This window comes from Cucumis sativus, chromosome 2, assembly GCF_000004075.3.
Source record: "Cucumis sativus cultivar 9930 chromosome 2, Cucumber_9930_V3, whole genome shotgun sequence".
NCBI classification, from domain to species: domain Eukaryota; kingdom Viridiplantae; phylum Streptophyta; class Magnoliopsida; order Cucurbitales; family Cucurbitaceae; genus Cucumis; species Cucumis sativus.
The window spans coordinates 20,415,929-20,433,913 of record NC_026656.2 but is presented as its reverse complement, the minus strand read 5'-3'; the positions used below and the strand labels follow the sequence as shown (position 1 = coordinate 20,433,913).

General features: G+C 31.4%; 2 protein-coding genes across 2 annotated transcripts; both read left to right on the top strand.

Annotated features, from left to right (window-relative positions):
* The first annotated feature begins 1,384 nt into the window (after positions 1 to 1,384).
* On the top strand, positions 1,385 to 6,570 carry LOC101204162 (la protein 1). Its single transcript, XM_004150232.3, has 10 exons — positions 1,385 to 1,542; positions 1,615 to 1,693; positions 1,863 to 2,015; positions 2,689 to 2,831; positions 3,270 to 3,418; positions 4,053 to 4,157; positions 4,253 to 4,661; positions 5,030 to 5,177; positions 5,663 to 5,744; positions 6,094 to 6,570. The coding sequence occupies exons 1-10, from the start codon at positions 1,492 to 1,494 to the stop codon at positions 6,182 to 6,184; spliced, it is 1,410 nt and encodes a 469-aa protein (XP_004150280.1). The 5' UTR covers positions 1,385 to 1,491; the 3' UTR covers positions 6,185 to 6,570.
* Positions 6,571 to 8,383: 1,813 nt separating this feature from the next.
* On the top strand, positions 8,384 to 17,108 carry LOC101206476 (transcription factor MYB3R-1). Its single transcript, XM_004150242.3, has 12 exons — positions 8,384 to 8,650; positions 9,139 to 9,351; positions 9,570 to 9,627; positions 9,801 to 9,858; positions 10,108 to 10,202; positions 10,322 to 10,425; positions 10,613 to 10,741; positions 10,956 to 12,696; positions 12,785 to 13,047; positions 13,293 to 13,407; positions 14,345 to 14,572; positions 16,731 to 17,108. The coding sequence occupies exons 2-12, from the start codon at positions 9,275 to 9,277 to the stop codon at positions 16,860 to 16,862; spliced, it is 3,000 nt and encodes a 999-aa protein (XP_004150290.1). The 5' UTR covers positions 8,384 to 8,650; positions 9,139 to 9,274; the 3' UTR covers positions 16,863 to 17,108.
* The last annotated feature ends 877 nt before the right edge of the window (positions 17,109 to 17,985 follow it).

Sequence of the window (17,985 nt, the reverse complement as noted above, 5' to 3'; positions counted from 1 at the left end):
GTTAATTACTAAGATATTGGAGGAATTTTTGTAAAAACAAATATTTACAAAATAGAGAAAAAAAACTTAAACGGTAGAAATTAGATATTTTGTAAATAAGTTTACTTATGTATATAATTATTATATTTATTTTTTAAAACAAACAATCTTACCATAATCCTTGATTTACTATGTAATATCAGTATGTATATGTATAGGTGTGGTTTTATTTGGCAAAACACATGATGTAAAGTATATGTTGAATCACTTTTTAAATTGGTGAATTTCAAAATAGTTGATCACATTAATGATCTTCTTGTCACGCTCAACCTACTCAATACCAACTTGTAATTTCATTGTCTTATCCATCAAATGGTTTTCTAAGCTAACAATGACAGTGCTTGGTGACTTGCTGCTAATTTCAACTCAAACTGTGAGAGGTTGTGATTCACAACTTTGAAGGTTCCATTGTTTTTGTTTTTTGACAAGCTTTAGACGGAGTTCGTAGCTCTTGTCTATAGCCTTTCAATGGCTCATAAGCTCGGAGTCAAAAACCCTCATCATCAAATTATATTATTCCACAACAATTAGAGCTAGCAACTTTGCAACCTCTTCACAAATGAAATTCAGAGTGTGAGTATAGACGACGTGCAAACATACTTATCAAAATTTTATTGCCTCATATAGCCCTAGAATTTGTAACGTAGTAACACACTTGCGGGTTAAATTTGCATCACCCCAATCTCTTCTTTTGATGGTTTGACTAATCTCCATTGACTTTCCTTGTTAGCCAATATGATATTGATAGTTATTACTTCATTCCATAGTCTATTCTATAACAATAAAAACAAAAAGTATACGTTAGGTTTATATGTTATTAATTACAAGTGAGTAGTTATTAAGAAAACAATCATTTTTATTCTAAAATGAAATTATAGTAAAATACAAGGGGTCAACCCCAAAATAACATAATTGATTTTTAATTATATTCTTTAAATAGACAAATCAACTATATTATTAGTATAAGTCATCCTATGTATGTTGGTTCTAATTATATCCATAATACAAAAACAAAATAAACAAGCATATACATACATACATATATAACAATTATATACCATGCTTTAAAAATACATACATCCATTGTTATCATATTAATGACAAACCTACTATATGAAAATATAAATGAAGTGAAGTATATCACTCAATATTTTGTATACCATATCTTAGAGTAAAAAAGGATGAATTTTTGCATTCTCCTTTTGCTTTACATTTTTTTGCTGTGTTCAATCGTGGCGGTTTCAGTTCAACAACACGTTGATTGTTATGCCAACGTGGGCCGGATCACGAGGAATAAACCGAACCGGTTGTTTCTCTTAAGCGTTTAAAAATCAGTAATACAAGCTTTACATACAACAACTAAAGAATCCACTACTCGAAATCGAAACCCTACTCTCTGCTTTCTTCTTCCCGCCCGCGTTTTTTTTCTCATCTCAAAACTTTCTTACAATCATGGGGAATACTTCTCTCGATCAAGAAATGGCCAAGAAAGTGCTTCGTCAGGTAAAATGGATTAATTTTGTTCTTCATTATGTTAAACTCAATCCTTTCTAATTGTTCATCGCTATTTTGCAGGTTGAGTTCTACTTCAGTGACAGTAATCTTCCTAGAGATACTTTTCTTCGGAAAACCATCAGTGAAAGCCCTGATGGATGTATCCTTCACATTCTGATGTTACTTGTTTTTAAACGATTTTCATCTGTTGTTCTGTTTAATTTGCTTTTTGTATTGATGGTCTATTGTAGTTCGGGTTTTGTATTGTATTAATATCTAATTTGGATTAGGATTCTTGCCTTTTGTTGATCTTAACCGTGCAATTACAGTGGTCGATCTGTCTTTAATCTGTACGTTTTCTCGGATGAAAGGCCATCTTGAATTGAAACAAGATGTGACACCAGAAAACTTTCCGGAAGATACTATGAAAGCTGTCGCTGAAACTCTAAGAACTTCTTCATCACTTAAAGTGTCTGAAGATGGTTAGTTCTTTTGCATGCAAGTGATGTAATTCGTCATTTATCTGAATGCCAAGTAGTTGTGGAGTTTTTATTTGTCATTATGTAGCATGAAATGCAGAGTTTGGAGTTATGGAAAAGCAATTTCATGTTCTAGCCAATATCGCATGTAAGACAAACGATTGCATTACACAATTTCATGAAAGAAGAAGAAACTTAGATAGCAAGAGTGAAAGTTTTAGGGTTTCAATTTTGTGGAAAGGTTGGTCTAAATGTTGACATCATCTGTCTAATAAAATCATGCAAAATCAAGTGAATTCATTCTCTACCCATTGGTGCATCTTCATGACTATGTCTAATTGGATTACTCAATTTCATGAAAGAAGAAGAAACCTATTTAGCAGGTGTAAAAGTTAATGGTTCAATTTTGTCGATAGGTTGGTCTAAATGTTGACATTGCCTGTCCCGAACAAATGATAAAAAAATAAAAATGTTAAATGTTATAAATTCTCATATTAACTGCTTATATTGGAGATGCAGAACGACAGAGTCCTTAAAATTTTAAATAGTAAAGCACTTCATTTTCAGAATTTCAGATAAGCTCTTGCTGTACTATTAACTTTTGTATCTATTTCCAAATTAAGGATTGTTGTGGATTTTATTATCATTATTTTGAATTTGTATTTGGATGGTTCAGGGAAGAAGGTTGGTAGAGCTACTGAACTCCCAAAGCCTGAGGAGTTAATAGAACAATTGGATGATAGAACTGTAGCTGCATCACCATTTGAATATGATATCAAGCTGGAAGATGTAGAAGCTTTCTTTAATCAAGTTACAAAGGTACGTTTCTTTTTCATTTATGTTAATTTCTATATTTTATTCCTGATATCCTTGTTGGTGTCTACATGTGAATGTTTTTGTTTCATTATTGGCTTCAGAATGCCCTTAGTATTAGCTAAGATTACCATGAAAAATTAAAATTAAAATTAATTAGGTGGCCTTTTGTTTCTATTGTTCGTTTTCAAATTTTTTTTCCCCTCTCACAATGCATATCGCATCATATTGGTTTAATAGTTTAAACTTTTTTTAATGTTTTTTCCTACATATTTTAAAGTTATTTACTGTTTTTATCAAATTGAAACTTACCATACACTATGTTCCGATGCTTGATAAACTGACATTTGATTTATACTCCTTCCATTTCCCATTGTCAAGGTAACAATTTTTTCCCCTATTTATATTGTCAACAAAATTTAGAACTTTGCTACTGAATTTCAGGTTAATAGTGTGAGGCTGCCCCGTCACGTTGCAGATAAACGGGTATTCTGTGGAACCGCCTTGATAGAATTTTCTACTGAGGAAGATGCAGAAAAAGTTTTGAAGGAAAGCTTGGTTTATGCTGGCGCCAAGTTAGAATTGAAACCAAAGTATGTATGATTTGAAATACATCTACATTTTCTTCCAACTCTTTTGCTTCACAATCAAAGATCCTCCTGGTTTATCGGTCATAAACTCATTTTAAGTAAGAAGCAATAGTTAAAACATGCATTTAAAATTGTAAGAATTATAATTGCAATTGCATAAATTGTTGCAATCTTAAATTTAACTAAGTTTAATGATTCTAAAACCATTCTAAATGTTGTAAGCAATAATCAATTGAATTTGCATGTTCTTTGATTTCTTCTTCTGTCCTTTTTGAGAAGCTCATTGGTAAAACCATTATAGGCTGACTAAATGATAACTGCCAGATTCCATACTATGTTTAGGATGTATCCGTAGGTTTACTTCTGTATTATGTAGAATAGTTGGTTGTTCAATATTTATTCTTTCACCCATCGTTCATGTGTGTTTGAACTTTGATCCTTAATATCTTCTAGAAAGGTGGAAGCCTAATTTTCTTTTGTGAAATGTGATGATATTTTTTATAAAATTGCTTTTCTAATTGATATCTATTCGAAAGTGTATTGGTTACCCAGGCTTCTTTGTAAAGTTTAAACATTCATAACATATTCCCTTCGACATATCAGTCAACTGCGTTTGTAAAGATTATTTCCATTTCAGGAGGGAATTTGATGAGGAGAGAGCAAAAGAGATGGAGAAGTTTGAAAGTTCACGCTCAACCTCAGGTGCCAACCGCAGCAACAATAATAGTTCCCCAGAAGCAAGGTATGTAGGACACTGGTAGTAATCTGTAGTATATTTAGCCATACACTTCTCTTCTTTCCACATCACATGATCGATCTTATGGATTTTCATTGCAGCTACCCTAAAGGCTTAATTGTTGCCTTTACATTGAAAAGCACGTCATCTGGAAGTACTGCTGAGGGAAATGAATCTCATGGTGTAGCTGATAAGACTGAATGCAAAACAGATGAAGGGCTAGACTCCTCAAAGAATGACTCTGAGAAAACTGTGCAAATAGAGGAAACAAATTTGAGTAAAGATGAAGAAATTAAGGAAAGTGCTGATGATAAGAATGGAGAGGCTGTGGAGAAAAATGATTCTGGCAATGAAAAAAGTCTTGAGGTGGAAGAACAGTCTATGGACGATACCGTAGATGAACATGAAGAGGCTGAAGAAAAACCCACAGCTTTTCAATCTAGGAACAATATGAATGTTGTTTCGCGTGAGGATTTGAAGGCTGTTTTTCGGAAGTTTGGAAGTGTTAAGGTATCTCATAGTTTCTTCCTCGTACTATGCTCTATGGAACGTTTCAATATGATTTATTTTGAATTTTTTTTGTTCTCTACTTTATCTATTAGTTATTCTTCTCCTCTGTTTGTGCTTTACATCACTAGTTTTTCTTGCATTATTATTGTTTTATTTCACTCATTCTACCCTAGAATTTTACCTTAATGATGTGTGCGTGTGGTGAGGGGAGATCTTTTTTTATTATTATGTTGTTTTTTTCGAATTATCACTTTGGCTAGATTCACTACTTTGGTTTGTGCTTTTCATGTTTTTTTTACTTCACTTTGTTTATTTCTTATTCACTCTGACGTGTTTTTCCCCTCTCATATTTGGTTGGAATTGTCAAGTTCATTGATTTTAAGATTGGAGACGAGTCGGGCTATATAAGGTTTGAGGAGCCTGAAGCTGCCCAGAAAGCTCGTGCGTCTGCAGTACTAGCTGAGCAAGGGGGACTGGCTGTGAAGAATTTTATAGCCACTTTAGAACCAGTGTCAGGTATAATACAAAATTTCACTGTTCTTTGAGCAATGAGTAAAGTAATATCTATAGGTGTTTTTCTATTGTCGGTCTTGATTGAAAAGATCTATTAGCAACATCAATTGGCATGGTGTATTTTAAAATTAGTTAAAATTGTACATAGTGATAGTAGCTCTATTTGTCTCTGTTTTCTTGGTTAATAAACTTTTGGAATTCTACCAACTCTCCACTCTTTGGAATCTGTTGCATCTTTTTTCCTGTTTATTTTGTTTCACGATCTGCAAATAACTTTGAAAATCGTTAATGCTGGTAAATGACTTTTTGTAATTTCATGTTATTCCTTCCATAACTTTATATAATTGACTTGGGGAGAGGAAGCGTACTTATGAAGTTATAATATTCATCGTCTTTGTCAATGCTCTTGGATGACTTCATATTTGATGAAATTGAAATTACTCTTCTGTTCTCCTTTTTACAACTTTGGTTGAAATCCTTTATTTCAGGTGAGGCTGAGAAGGAGTATTGGAGTCTACTCCGCAGCAACCAAGAGAAGCATCATCGCGACTTTAAGGGAAACCGTGGAAGGTTTGCTCACTACATTACTAAGTATTAGCGTCTATTGATAGCCATTTTGTTTGTTGTATCTACCTTCTTCATAAACACACATTTCAATTCTAATCTAAATTGAAAGCAAAATCAGGTTTTTAAAAAAGCAAACACAATTTTCAAAAACAAAAAACGATTATCAATCACTCTATTTTTTAGTTTTCAAACTTTGGTTTGATTTTTTAAAAGAAGAGTTAAACAAAAAGGTTATCAAACGTAATCTAACCTATTAGTGTTATTTGTATATGTTACTATTCTATCACGAGATCTTTCTCTTGGTCTCTTTCATAATCTTCCTATGGTTTTCTCCTGCTTGCTCTATCCATAGGGGTGGCAAATTCAATCGAGGTGGAAAGCATGGACGATCGAGGGGGCATGACAACCATCGAGGTCGCCCTAACAAAGCTCAAAAGGTTTAAAAAGGTTTATAGCTTATATCTCTATGGCGGGCTCTGCTACAATTTTTCCGCAATGCAAAGAATTTGGAGGCCGGGGAAGCACTTCGTATCATGTTTAGTTTAGGTTGTCCTTTTTCATTTTTTACTCATCTTCTATCAACTGAACATAACAAGCTAACCAAACCATTCTAGTTATCTTTCCCCACCTCCCAAGTTTTCCAAAATCAATCATAAAAAAATTTGCGTGTTAGAAACAAAAGTGGTTCCCACTAAAGTGAGGCTCCCAAAAAGAAGTGGCGGCGTAGTTAGTAATGACTTTAAATTATATTAACGTATTTTGAATTTTAGGTTTTACTAATTTGTCTTTCTACACTTCGATGCAATATATTCACAGATCTATTTTTGAATTCCCAGTGAGTAATGAATGAGTTTAAAGTGACCGAGAAGATTCAAAGGTGTATGTGAATGTGAATCTATACCCTTTTTAAATTTGGAAGCCACGTTTGTTTTTGAGCAAAAGCCCCTATCGGAAATAAAAAAGGTGAAAAAAGTCGTCATAATTCTAATGTACTTTTTTGTATTTTAAGTTTTTATACTTTAATTTTGTTGTTCAAAATTTGGCAACATCTTTTTTCAAAATTTTCATGTAATTCGTTCTCTGTCGTTGCACTTTTTAATTTAGAAATATAGATATTGTTGATAAAATTTTAATGTAAACAACTATAAAATGTTCGACTTTTTTAAAAATGTATTTGAGAGTTCGACTGACCTGAGCTCAGATACTGTTTTTTATTTTATTTCTTTTTGGCTTTGGGTCATATGGTTCCAAAGTATTCATCTTAATTTACTTTCAACTTTAAAATAAACTATAATATATTTTAGTTGTATGTTTTCAAATTATTCTAATTGTTTTTCTTTATTAAAGTTTATTTTCAATTTCTTTACTTTGGTCTCTTAATTTAAAATAAATTATTTTATTATACTAATAAGTCAGTTTACTAAAAAATAAAAATATATAAATCAAAATAAATATTTCAAAAGCAAATAATCGATATCAACCAAAACTAGAAAATAGCTGAAAATTGAAGCATTAGTTTAAGTATTTAAAACTGAATTCAATAAATGCCCCCAAAATAATGGTGCCCTATGTACTTTTTGTCTTTTCCTTTCTCCAAAATAAGCTAAATGTTTTTCTTTTCTTTATATATATATATATACACATATTTATAATATCACTGTTAATGTATGTCCGAATCATCGCCCTATATTTATTGTACTTATAGTCGATAACTTCTATAGTGTATTGTAAAATAAAATATATTTAGGTGCTGGTTTGATTGCACCTACAATCGATTAGTTAATTAAAATTCGTGTGAAGAATGATCTTCTTTTTAGTATATGTTAGGAGGGTTGCATGATGTTAGATGCAACATCTGTTTGATCTTCGATTAATTTTGGACATACTTATATACTTGATTCTTTTCATTCTAACGGTTTTATACTTAGCCATCTTTTCAACAATTTCTATGTTTACGACCTTATTTCCATTATGTTTTCTGTTACTTATGTATTCAAAGAGTCCTAAAACTTGAAAGAGCTTCCCAAGTAGCCCTTTCAAGTTTTGATAAACATTTCAATACTTTGTAAAGTTTTTACGATGTGTTGACAATCCAAATTTTTGTTCTATGTTAACGTCACATCATTTTCATGTCCTAATTTCCAATCAAATTTTGTAAGAACTACCTTAAAAGTAATATTAAGACGCTTGCTTATAAAAAAATTAAGGATAACATTAAAACTTTTGGAGATATATGAAAATATACAAATAATTTGAATAGTTTAATAGTTTAATAGTTTAACCTAAAAATGTTTATGTATAGAAAAAAAAAACCCACTAAATTTTATAATTTAGTTAAAATCAATTGTAAAAAAATAATGTAATTAAAAATTTCAAATTTTAGGGCTAAATAGCAAATAGTCATTACAAAAGAAGTTCAGGCAACAATTTTGTATTTAATCTTAAATTAATGAGATTTTTAGTATTGTAATGAACAGACGTTTGGACAAAATTAGAGAAGGTTACGTTTTTTTTTTTTTTTTTATTATTTGGAAAAATGGAAAAAAAAGATGATAATTGAAAATGCCCGTTGAAGTTGAACTTTTTCGAAAAGAACCGGTTGGATTTTAGGTACAAAAATGGGCATTTCTCTCCATAGGCGTTAAATCGACTAATTTCAAAAAACTTTGATTGACTTTAACCATAGGGTTTGAATCTCCCAGTCCGCCTTCTTTGTATTTGAATATGGCTTCTCTCTGATCTCACTCATTCTTCATCTCTCTCTCTATCTCTCTCTATTTCTCTCTCTCTCTCTCTCTCTCGCTCACCTGCATCTTCTCTCTCGGATCTGCTCTTGCTCGAGGTGTTGATCGATTTCAATAGCGAAGATTTGAACATCTTCAGCCTGTTCATCTGCATTTCGCTTTTTTGTAAGTGAAGTAGGCGAATCGTTCTTTTTTCTACTGAATTTTTAAGTTCGATGTGTTTCTGGTTTTGAAATCTGTTTAATCGGATTTTCTTTTTATCGAAGTTCTGTATCTACTTCTTTTCGTTCTGGTTGAATTAATTCTGATTTGGATTTTGATTTCTGGAGTATTTCTTTAGGTTAGTCTTTAGGTTAGCTCTAGGTCGTGTCCGATAGAGCTTTATTAATAATTTGGTTCCTTCTGATTTTGAATTTGTAAGAGTAGCTTCAGTCGAGTTTGGTTTGTACTATATATAAGCGGAAATGCGTTTTTGAAACCTAAGCCACGGTTTCTTGTGGTTTCTTCTTCATCTTTGGAATTTGAAACTCTAGATCTCTAATTGCAATGGTTTGAGACAATGATTCCGTTATAAAGATTTTATACTATCTTCTGTTACTACAACTGAGGATTTGTGTCTGACGAATTCTCTCCTGTATGTCGTGTTTCTGCAGTCCATCGGATTTTCGGATGAGAACTAATCGTTGGCTCTTCTTTGGAAGAGTAGAATGATTTTGAGGAAATATTCGGGAGAGAGTTGCAGTGGAGTAGGAGTTGGGCTATGCAGCTTTACCTGCTTGACGAAGAACTATGGAAAGTGATCCTCCGCTTTGTACTTCTTTAGATGTGTCTGGTGACAGTGGTCAGAATATTCGAGCTTTGCATAGGTAATTTCTGTTGGAAAATCATCTACATTCTTTTGATTCAACATCATGTTCATCTATTTATCAACTCTCTCCCAATCTCTTCTAGTTTCGTAACTTCTTCTCCAATCATAACAGTCTATCGTTTTATCAACACTCCTTGTGTTAAAACTTAGTTTGATTGAGAGATTTAGAGCCATATTATTTATCCAAATTTGTGCTTATGATTGAACAACTTCTAGCCGAAGAACAACTGGTCCTACTAGACGCTCCACCAAAGGCCAATGGACAGCTGAAGAGGTAACTAACCATTTTCATTTTCCTCTTTTAAAAGTCTTTCGTTTATTATGATGCAGACAAAACACACATTCACTTTGATTCTTTAAAATATTTTCATGCTGAAGAGATTTTCTTAATCGTGTTAGGTTTTCTTCATAGACTTAATCTAAATGATAAACTTCTTATGTGATTAGGATGAAATCTTGCGGAAGGCAGTCCAACGTTTCAAAGGCAAGAACTGGAAGAAAATAGGTAATGGTGATTTTTTTTTTATGTACAATCATTCTGAATCATTATTGCAAATAGTTATTGGAGGTCACATGCAATTGTTAGATTATTGATATTTTAATGTTGACAATTGGTATTAATGGAAACCGTACTTACTTGCTCATGATTGTGCATCGATACTTGCTTTCTTTGCAATTCAATGGAAATTTATTGATCCTCGTAGCTCGATGTTCTATAAGCCATACGCCTGATCTCATATTTGGTTGTATGTAGCGGAATGCTTCAAGGATCGAACTGATGTGCAATGTCTACATAGGTGGCAGAAGGTTTTGAATCCAGAACTTGTCAAAGGTCCATGGTCTAAAGAGGTTGTCTGTCCTTGACAGTAATTCTTCCTTACATTGACTGTCACTTTATAAGCATATCAATGGATGCATAATGCACTTTTTTTCAATGAACTTATGAATCATTTTGGAATTTGTTTTAGGAAGATGAAATAATTGTTGAATTGGTGGAAAAGTATGGACCAAAGAAGTGGTCCACTATAGCACAACACTTACCTGGACGCATTGGTAAGCAATGTAGGGAAAGGTATGATTTGAAGTTTCTTGAGATGGCGTCTTTAGTATTCGACTTCCTGAGGTTATCTGTGTTGAAATGTGTCAATACAAAAGTCTAAAGGCCTTGTTTTACATATACAATAATTTATTGAGTTGTGGGAGCGTTTATTGCTCGATTTTGTCAATTAACTTAACTTTTTAACTTTTCAATTAATCAGGTGGCACAATCATTTAAATCCTGCCATAAACAAGGAGGCATGGACACAGGAAGAAGAGTTGGCACTTATTCGTGCTCACCAAATATATGGAAATAGATGGGCAGAGCTAACGAAGTTCTTGCCTGGCAGGTAAGCAGATGCTCAAATTTTCAGTATATTTCTTTCCCCAAGCACTTCTTTGTTATGGGATAATACTCACATATTGCTTGTAATTCTCGGTGTGATTCTTCGTGTTCATTGAGGTAGTGACTTACTTTAGTGCATTACAGAGCTTCATTATTTTGAATTTATCTTCAGCACTGCTAAGATACCCATAGAGTGATGTATATTTGATTGTCAACAGGACAGACAATGCTATAAAGAACCACTGGAATAGTTCTGTGAAAAAGAAATTGGAATCTTACTTGGCATCCGGTTTACTCGAACAGTATCAACCCCTGCATCATGCATCACAATCAAGCTTACCCATGCTTTCATCCTCAAGGGTGCAAAGCAGTATGGATGATAGCAGTCTCAGGGGGGCAGAAACAGAGGACATATCTGAAGTCAGTCAAACTTCAGCTATTGGTGCTTGCTCCAATACAATTCCACGCACAAAAGAGGAATGCCAATTGGCTGAAGATGCTTTTTTAAAAGACGAACCATGCTCACCACCACATTGTCCGGGGCAATATCATGCGTCTTTGGACAACATCACCTTTTCGATTCCTGAAATGCTCAGTGAATTGGGTTGCTACGTGAAAACCCCTAACCACAATTTCTCACAGGATTGCAGAACTTCATCAACTGAAGATAATCGATATAATTTGTACGAGTTACCAAATATTTCTTCACTGGAATTAGGTCATGAGTTACCACACTTTCAAGCAAATGGATCTCAGGAAGTAGAAACTGCTCCACATCAAACTTCTGCTGGATTTAGTGCATCTACCGCCGACAATATGGCTACGGCTTCAGTTAAACCTGAACATATGCTGATTTCTGATTATGAATGTTGCACGGTCCTTTTTTCAGATGCAGTAGTCAATGAATCTTTTCCTTCTGAAAATACAATAAATACATCGGACATGGTTGAACTGAGTGGATATGCACACCCTTTGCACCGTCAATCAACGAGCATCGAATTGCCAGAAAGTAATAGAAACATACCATTGCAATCGTATCACCATGCGAGATCTGATGTTCTGGATAACTCATGTTCACAACGCTTTCTAGCTCCTCTCTTGGTTTCTGCTAATGATGATACTTATGTATATACTAGTGACACAAGTCATTTATTTGAAACTCTCGAACAAGAGCTTGTAGCAAATGGACATGATGGCTTTATCTACACCAATGAATCCACCGACTCACCTTCCAAGAACGGTTTCATGAACGCAGAACTCCAAAAGCAGCAGGGTTCAAAGGATCCATCAAAATTGGTTCCTGTAAATACATTTAGTTCAGAACCTAAAACTGCAGAAAATTTGCCTTCATTTAGTGGAAGAGAGAAAACACATCCAGATCAACCGGACCTTATCGGAGCTCTTTGTTATGAACCCCCTCGGTTTCCAAGTTTGGATGTTCCATTCCTTAGCTGTGATCTTGCACCGGCCGCCAGTGATATGCAGCAGGAATATAGTCCACTTGGTATCCGTCAACTTATGATGTCTTCTATTAACTGTCTTACTCCATTTAGGCTATGGAATTCACCTACCCGTGATGAAAGTCCCGATGCTCTGTTGAAAAGTGCTGCTAAGACTTTCACTAATACTCCATCAATCTTGAAGAAACGCCATAGGGAGTTCTTATCTCCTCTATCAGATAAACGATGCGACAAGAAGCAAGAGATTGATGTTGGCATTAGTAGAACACCATCTCATACTAATCCATCACACCAGACAGTCAATTCTAGAAGCTCTGAAGATAAGGAAAATATATGTCCTGCAGAAGAAGTGAGGCAAGAGAAGCATAGCGATCTTTACAACATTTCGCATTGCAAACGGCCAGAGAGAACTTCAGATAGCTTTAGTTTCCAGGAGAAGAAAATGCAAGAACTGGATAATCCCGCGGCAAACGAGCGTATCGATTCTATTGGCCAAATAGTGAGTCGTTTTCTTTGTCTTCTACTCAAAATTATTTTTGATTAACTCATAGAATCATCACCCCTTCAAACCTCTTTTCATTACACAGGAGGTTCAACAGCGTTCACGCATCCTTCTTGAGTGTGACACAAACGAGTCACTCTCGTATTCTACAAATCGTGATGGTGTTGCTGAAATGCAGTGTAGTAGAACCTCAACATCTCTACAAGATCAGGATTTCCCTTCAAACTTATCTGACGATCATTGTGCACTTGCAAATTGTTCTATTGCCAGTGGAACGTGCCATGGAAGAACTCTTGAGGTTGCTGGTGATAATGCTTCAAAGGAGTCCTCTCTTGAAACCATAACCATGTAAGATTTACTTTATTGTAAGTTACGGCAAATAATCCTTTTCACAACCCCAATTTTACTCCTGCCAAAACTTTTCCACTCTGATTTTGGCAGTAGTTCAATAGCATCATTATCTTTAGAAAATTTATACTTTTCACCATAAAAGATCTATCCTTTTATCCATGCGTCTAAACCTCGGTAATTGGTTACTGCTATTTTCCTCGACTTTTTCTCTATGGCTTCTCAGTTGACGATGTTGTTTCCAGATTTGGTGGAACTCCATTCAAGAGAAGCATCGAATCTCCTTCAGCATGGAAATCGCCTTGGTTCATCAATTCTTTTCTATTTGGTTCAAGAATGGATACTGATGTACCAATGGAGGTAATTACTACAATTAGTTTTGGTTAAATTATAGATTTAGGGTGCGTTTAGGGTTGCAATCAAAATTGTAGAAAAATCTTAACTAATTTTTTTTTTTTTGGTTTAAATAAAACAGATTGGAATTACTTTTAAAAATACGTTGGTTTCAAACCTTCTTTTAAAATGGCTTTTAGAATTCTCCTAAAATATTATATCTTTAATCTCCTAAATTTAATCTTTTAAAATTAAGATTTTTTACATATATATATATATGTATACATATATATATATATTATAATTTTCAGTTGAGTGCATCCATTTTTTTTTATATAAAAAATATCATATTGATTTTTTTCCCATATAAAGTTAAAGCTATTTTCCTCAATATTTGAAAATTGTTCTAGAACAAAAAGAATTATTATTTTAAACAATTTTTTTAAGGTGAAAAATTATATACGTATAAAATGAGATTTTTTTTTCAAAAATAGAAAGAAGAAAAACAAATTACCTACATTTCATAGATAATTATTTTATTAGAGAAATTGTCAAAAATTAAATATTTGACAACATATTTAATGCTTTTTTTAATGGTTTTGTTTTCAATTTTTTATTAAAAAAAAACCCTTATAATTAAGTGTAAATATTTTGCTAATTTTTTTCTTTTTAACAATTTTCTTATAAAATATGTCTATTTTAGTATTATATTTAAAACATGATAATTTATTATTTATTTGCCAAACATTAAAACCAACTTGCTCATCGTTAATTACAAAAATCTATCATTACTTGCCAAACACTATAACTTACTTGTTTTGTTAAGGTCTTTAGTATATTCAACATTTTATGATGAATTTATATGACGCAGAACTAAAGTAAAGCTGTAATTGAAACATAATTTGTATTTATTTTTAGAGTTTTTGTATTGTTAGATTTTGTAATAGTTGGAGTTTAAATGCAGGAAGTAGGATTATTTATGAGCCCAGGGGATAGAAGCTACGATGCAATAGGGCTGATGAAAGAGGTAAGCGAACAGACTGCGGCTGCGTGTGCGAATGCTCAAGAGGTTCTGGGAAATGAAACTCCACAATCCTTATTGAAAGGAAGACGTGGCAAATATGAGAATCACAACAACGACAAGAACAATCATTTTACCAACTCCCGTTCCACCTTGGCTCCCGATATATTGGTACGTTCCTCTCCCCCCCCTCATTATTATTATCATTGTTTGGCCATTCAAATAGCACAAATCGAATTAAAAAATTTATTACTCCCAATATCGAAATTGACCATTTTACCTACTATATATATATATTTGTTTTTATATTTATATTTATAAATTTTGAGAAAAGATTTTTTTTTTTTTTTTTTACAAATGATTTACATTCATACAACAAATTTACCCGAGTTAAATATTCTATTTTTTACAACTTTACTAGAAGAAAAAACCAAACTCAAATTTAACATCCAGCCAAACCACCATAAATTGGTTCGACACTGAGATTTGAGTTCTCTAGGTTCCAAGGTTCATATTTTTTATTTTAAATTTTCACTAAAATACTTACTTTCTATTTGTAAGGTTAGTTTCAATTAATTAATTTTAAATTATTATTATTAACTAAAATTTACTATTTTTTATTACTATTAAAATAAATTAAAAATTGTTATTTTATAATTAGTTAATTAATAAACGATAATCACTTAAAGTGATTATTAAACAAAAATTATAAAATTTAAAATTTAGGGACTAAATTAAAAGCAAAGGCAGGATTTAGGCTGATTTTGAAACCTCAAAGATAAAAAAATTATTTTTCACCTTAGATTGTAGCGTGTTCTATCATTATAAGAAAGTGAAACAAATTATTGATTTAAATTAAAATACCTTTATGCCTGCACATACTAGGCTACGCACCGTTACTTTTTCTGAATTTGAGAAAATTGGATAACACTTGCACAATTGTCCAAACTTAACAAGTACACCATGATAAATTGACAAAATAGAAATTTGTCCTAACATCTTTGACAAAGCATATTTTGTGTTATTTTTGTCAAATCAAGTCATGACATTTAAAAATACTACGTCATTATTTAAATCCCCACTGAATCGACCACTTTGTTTTTGTATTGTTTAAAACTGTCGTTGGATTTCACCAAAAAAAAAAGAAAAGAAAAGAAAGAAAAGAAAATTGCTTCTGGATAATAACCTTTTTTTACACCCGTTCTTTGGTTGAGAATATTTTTGAATTATTTAGGACATGTTTGATACTAAATATTTTTTTAAAAATAGATATTTTTGTTAACTGATTTAATTTTTTGTTATTTAAAATTACGAAGAAATTTTTTAAAGACAGAATTTGTAAATTTAGATTTTCATAAAACATACATAAGCCTTCAAATTTAGGGAATGTACTTTTACTTTTTAAAATGTATTTTTAATAATTAAAATATTTTTAACAATAGCAAAACTATTTATAAAATTTATTAAAAAAAACTTTACAGTACCATTAAGTTTTCTTTTTCTATGTATAACCATTCTACAAGTTTTTTTAAATAAATTTCTTATTGAAACCGAAAATTATTGTCCAATATAGGCTTAAAAAAACGTGTCAAAATGAATTCTTTAAAACAATTCAATTTTATTAAAAGCTTTTAAATAGATCTATTGCACATTTGGATTGAAATTAGGAGTGGTTATAAACATTATTTACAAACACTCATTTAGACCATATGGAAAGTCTTCTAATGCACCCAATGCATATCTAAACCAATTCAAAAAAAATAGAATTTGAAAGAAAAATGGTAAAAATTAACAAATTTGACAAACAATTTTCATATTATATCAATATTAGACATTAATAATATTATTCTATTAGTATCATTTATAGACAATAATAGTACTTTTTATCATTCATAAAATCTAAAATTTTGCTATAGTTCATAAATATTTTTAGAAAATCTAAAATTTTGCTATACTTTGTAACTATTTTAATTTATTCATTTGAAAACTGTTAAGTAATATTTAGAAATGTGGTTTAACACTTGAGGTAAAATTTTCTTTTACTTTCCTTCTCGAGGATATAAATTTGTGTTTAAGGTTGCTATTTGCGAACTTTTCTTTTCTTTTCTTTTTAATTTTAGCTTATAAATATCCTATCTACCTACAATTTACAAAATTTTCAAAAAAAAAAAAGAAAACTAAGAAGTAGTTTTAAAACTGTTTAAACATGAAAATAAAAATTGAAAATTTGGAATGAAACAACAAAAAATAGTTGTTAAATGAGCATTAATAAAACAATAAATAAATAAATGAAGATGACTAACCTTGGAATAATTCGGAATTCTTGCAGACAGAACGACGGACTCTTGACTTCAGCGAATGTGGAACACCTGGCAAAGGAACTGAAAACGGAAAATCCTCTACTGCGACGACAAGGAGCTTCTCCAGCCCCTCTTCATATTTATTGAAAGGATGCAGATAGTAAGCAAATAGCATACATAGTTTGATCTCTAGTTAATTTATTTTACAAAATGTATGTTTATGATTTTGTTCTATATATCTCTTTTTAATTGTTTCATTTTCGGGAAAAGAAAGGACAAAACTTATGGGGGAGTGGCATTACGCTTCTTGGTGTAGCCAATGTATTCTTTATTCAACAGATAAAAGAGAAAAGATGTATTCACTATTATTTTTAAGGCAAACGCAAATCACCCACTTTAACCATTTTTACCGGTTGGCTCATAGATTTCCAGATAAAAGAAAAGAATCCGACATTTTTAAATATAACGTAATCAGCCCACGTATTGATAAAAAAAATATATAGTACTATCACTGAGAATTTAAAATTTTATTATATAATTTTTAGTAATTTTGTTATTTACAATAAAATTGTCCCAAAAAGAAAGGATAAATACACATTTTTTAATTTTAGTTCTTCGTCTTTTGGTTTAAAAACTATTCATTTCTTCGTTCCTTAAAAATGAATGCACATGGTCACATATTACAAAATACAAAAACATTTTTGGAGTATAAATAAATGAATCAAAACTAAAACTAAAATTAAAATTACTTAGAAACCATGAAATGCAAAGTCTAAAATACTTTTGACACTTCAAAATCTAAAATACTTTTGCAACTTCATTTTCTTCAATACTACCTATTGAAAAGTTTTATGAAAATAATGAAGCTTAAAAAAAATTCAAAAATACACTCAATCCAAATCTTACACAAATTCTCAATAATAAAATTTTTAAGTTAAAACATGAAATTTTACAAAATCACGCACGATTCTAAAATACAAATTTCTACCTAAATCATTTTATAACAATAACTAATCAAATAAAATGTCTACCTAAAGTACATTTAAACGTAAATTATTTTTGAAGTTTAAGAGCATTTTCTAAAGGTTAGAATATTTTTTACATAAATTATAAAGTTGTAGGATGTTTTTTTATTATATAATTATTCTAAAAAATGACAACTTTTTAAAAGGAGAATTCTTATTAATAGAAAAAAAATTGTAACTATGTATTTGTTAAATTTTGTTATATTTTGAAAATAAGTTCAATTTTTACTCTATTTCTCAAAATGTACGATGACTAAAA

Bases quoted from the DNA above. Each gene is read 5' to 3' on its own strand.
- LOC101204162 (XM_004150232.3), top strand. From the start codon at position 1,492: ATGGGGAATACTTCTCTCGATCAAGAAATGGCCAAGAAAGTGCTTCGT. The intron at 4,662-5,029 runs GTATCTCATAGT...GGAATTGTCAAG, and splicing joins GGAAGTTTGGAAGTGTTAAG to TTCATTGATTTTAAGATTGG. The intron at 5,745-6,093 runs GTTTGCTCACTA...CTCTATCCATAG, and splicing joins TTTAAGGGAAACCGTGGAAG to GGGTGGCAAATTCAATCGAG.
- LOC101206476 (XM_004150242.3), top strand. From the start codon at position 9,275: ATGGAAAGTGATCCTCCGCTTTGTACTTCTTTAGATGTGTCTGGTGAC. The intron at 10,426-10,612 runs GTATGATTTGAA...TCAATTAATCAG, and splicing joins GGTAAGCAATGTAGGGAAAG to GTGGCACAATCATTTAAATC. The intron at 14,573-16,730 runs GTACGTTCCTCT...GAATTCTTGCAG, and splicing joins CCTTGGCTCCCGATATATTG to ACAGAACGACGGACTCTTGA.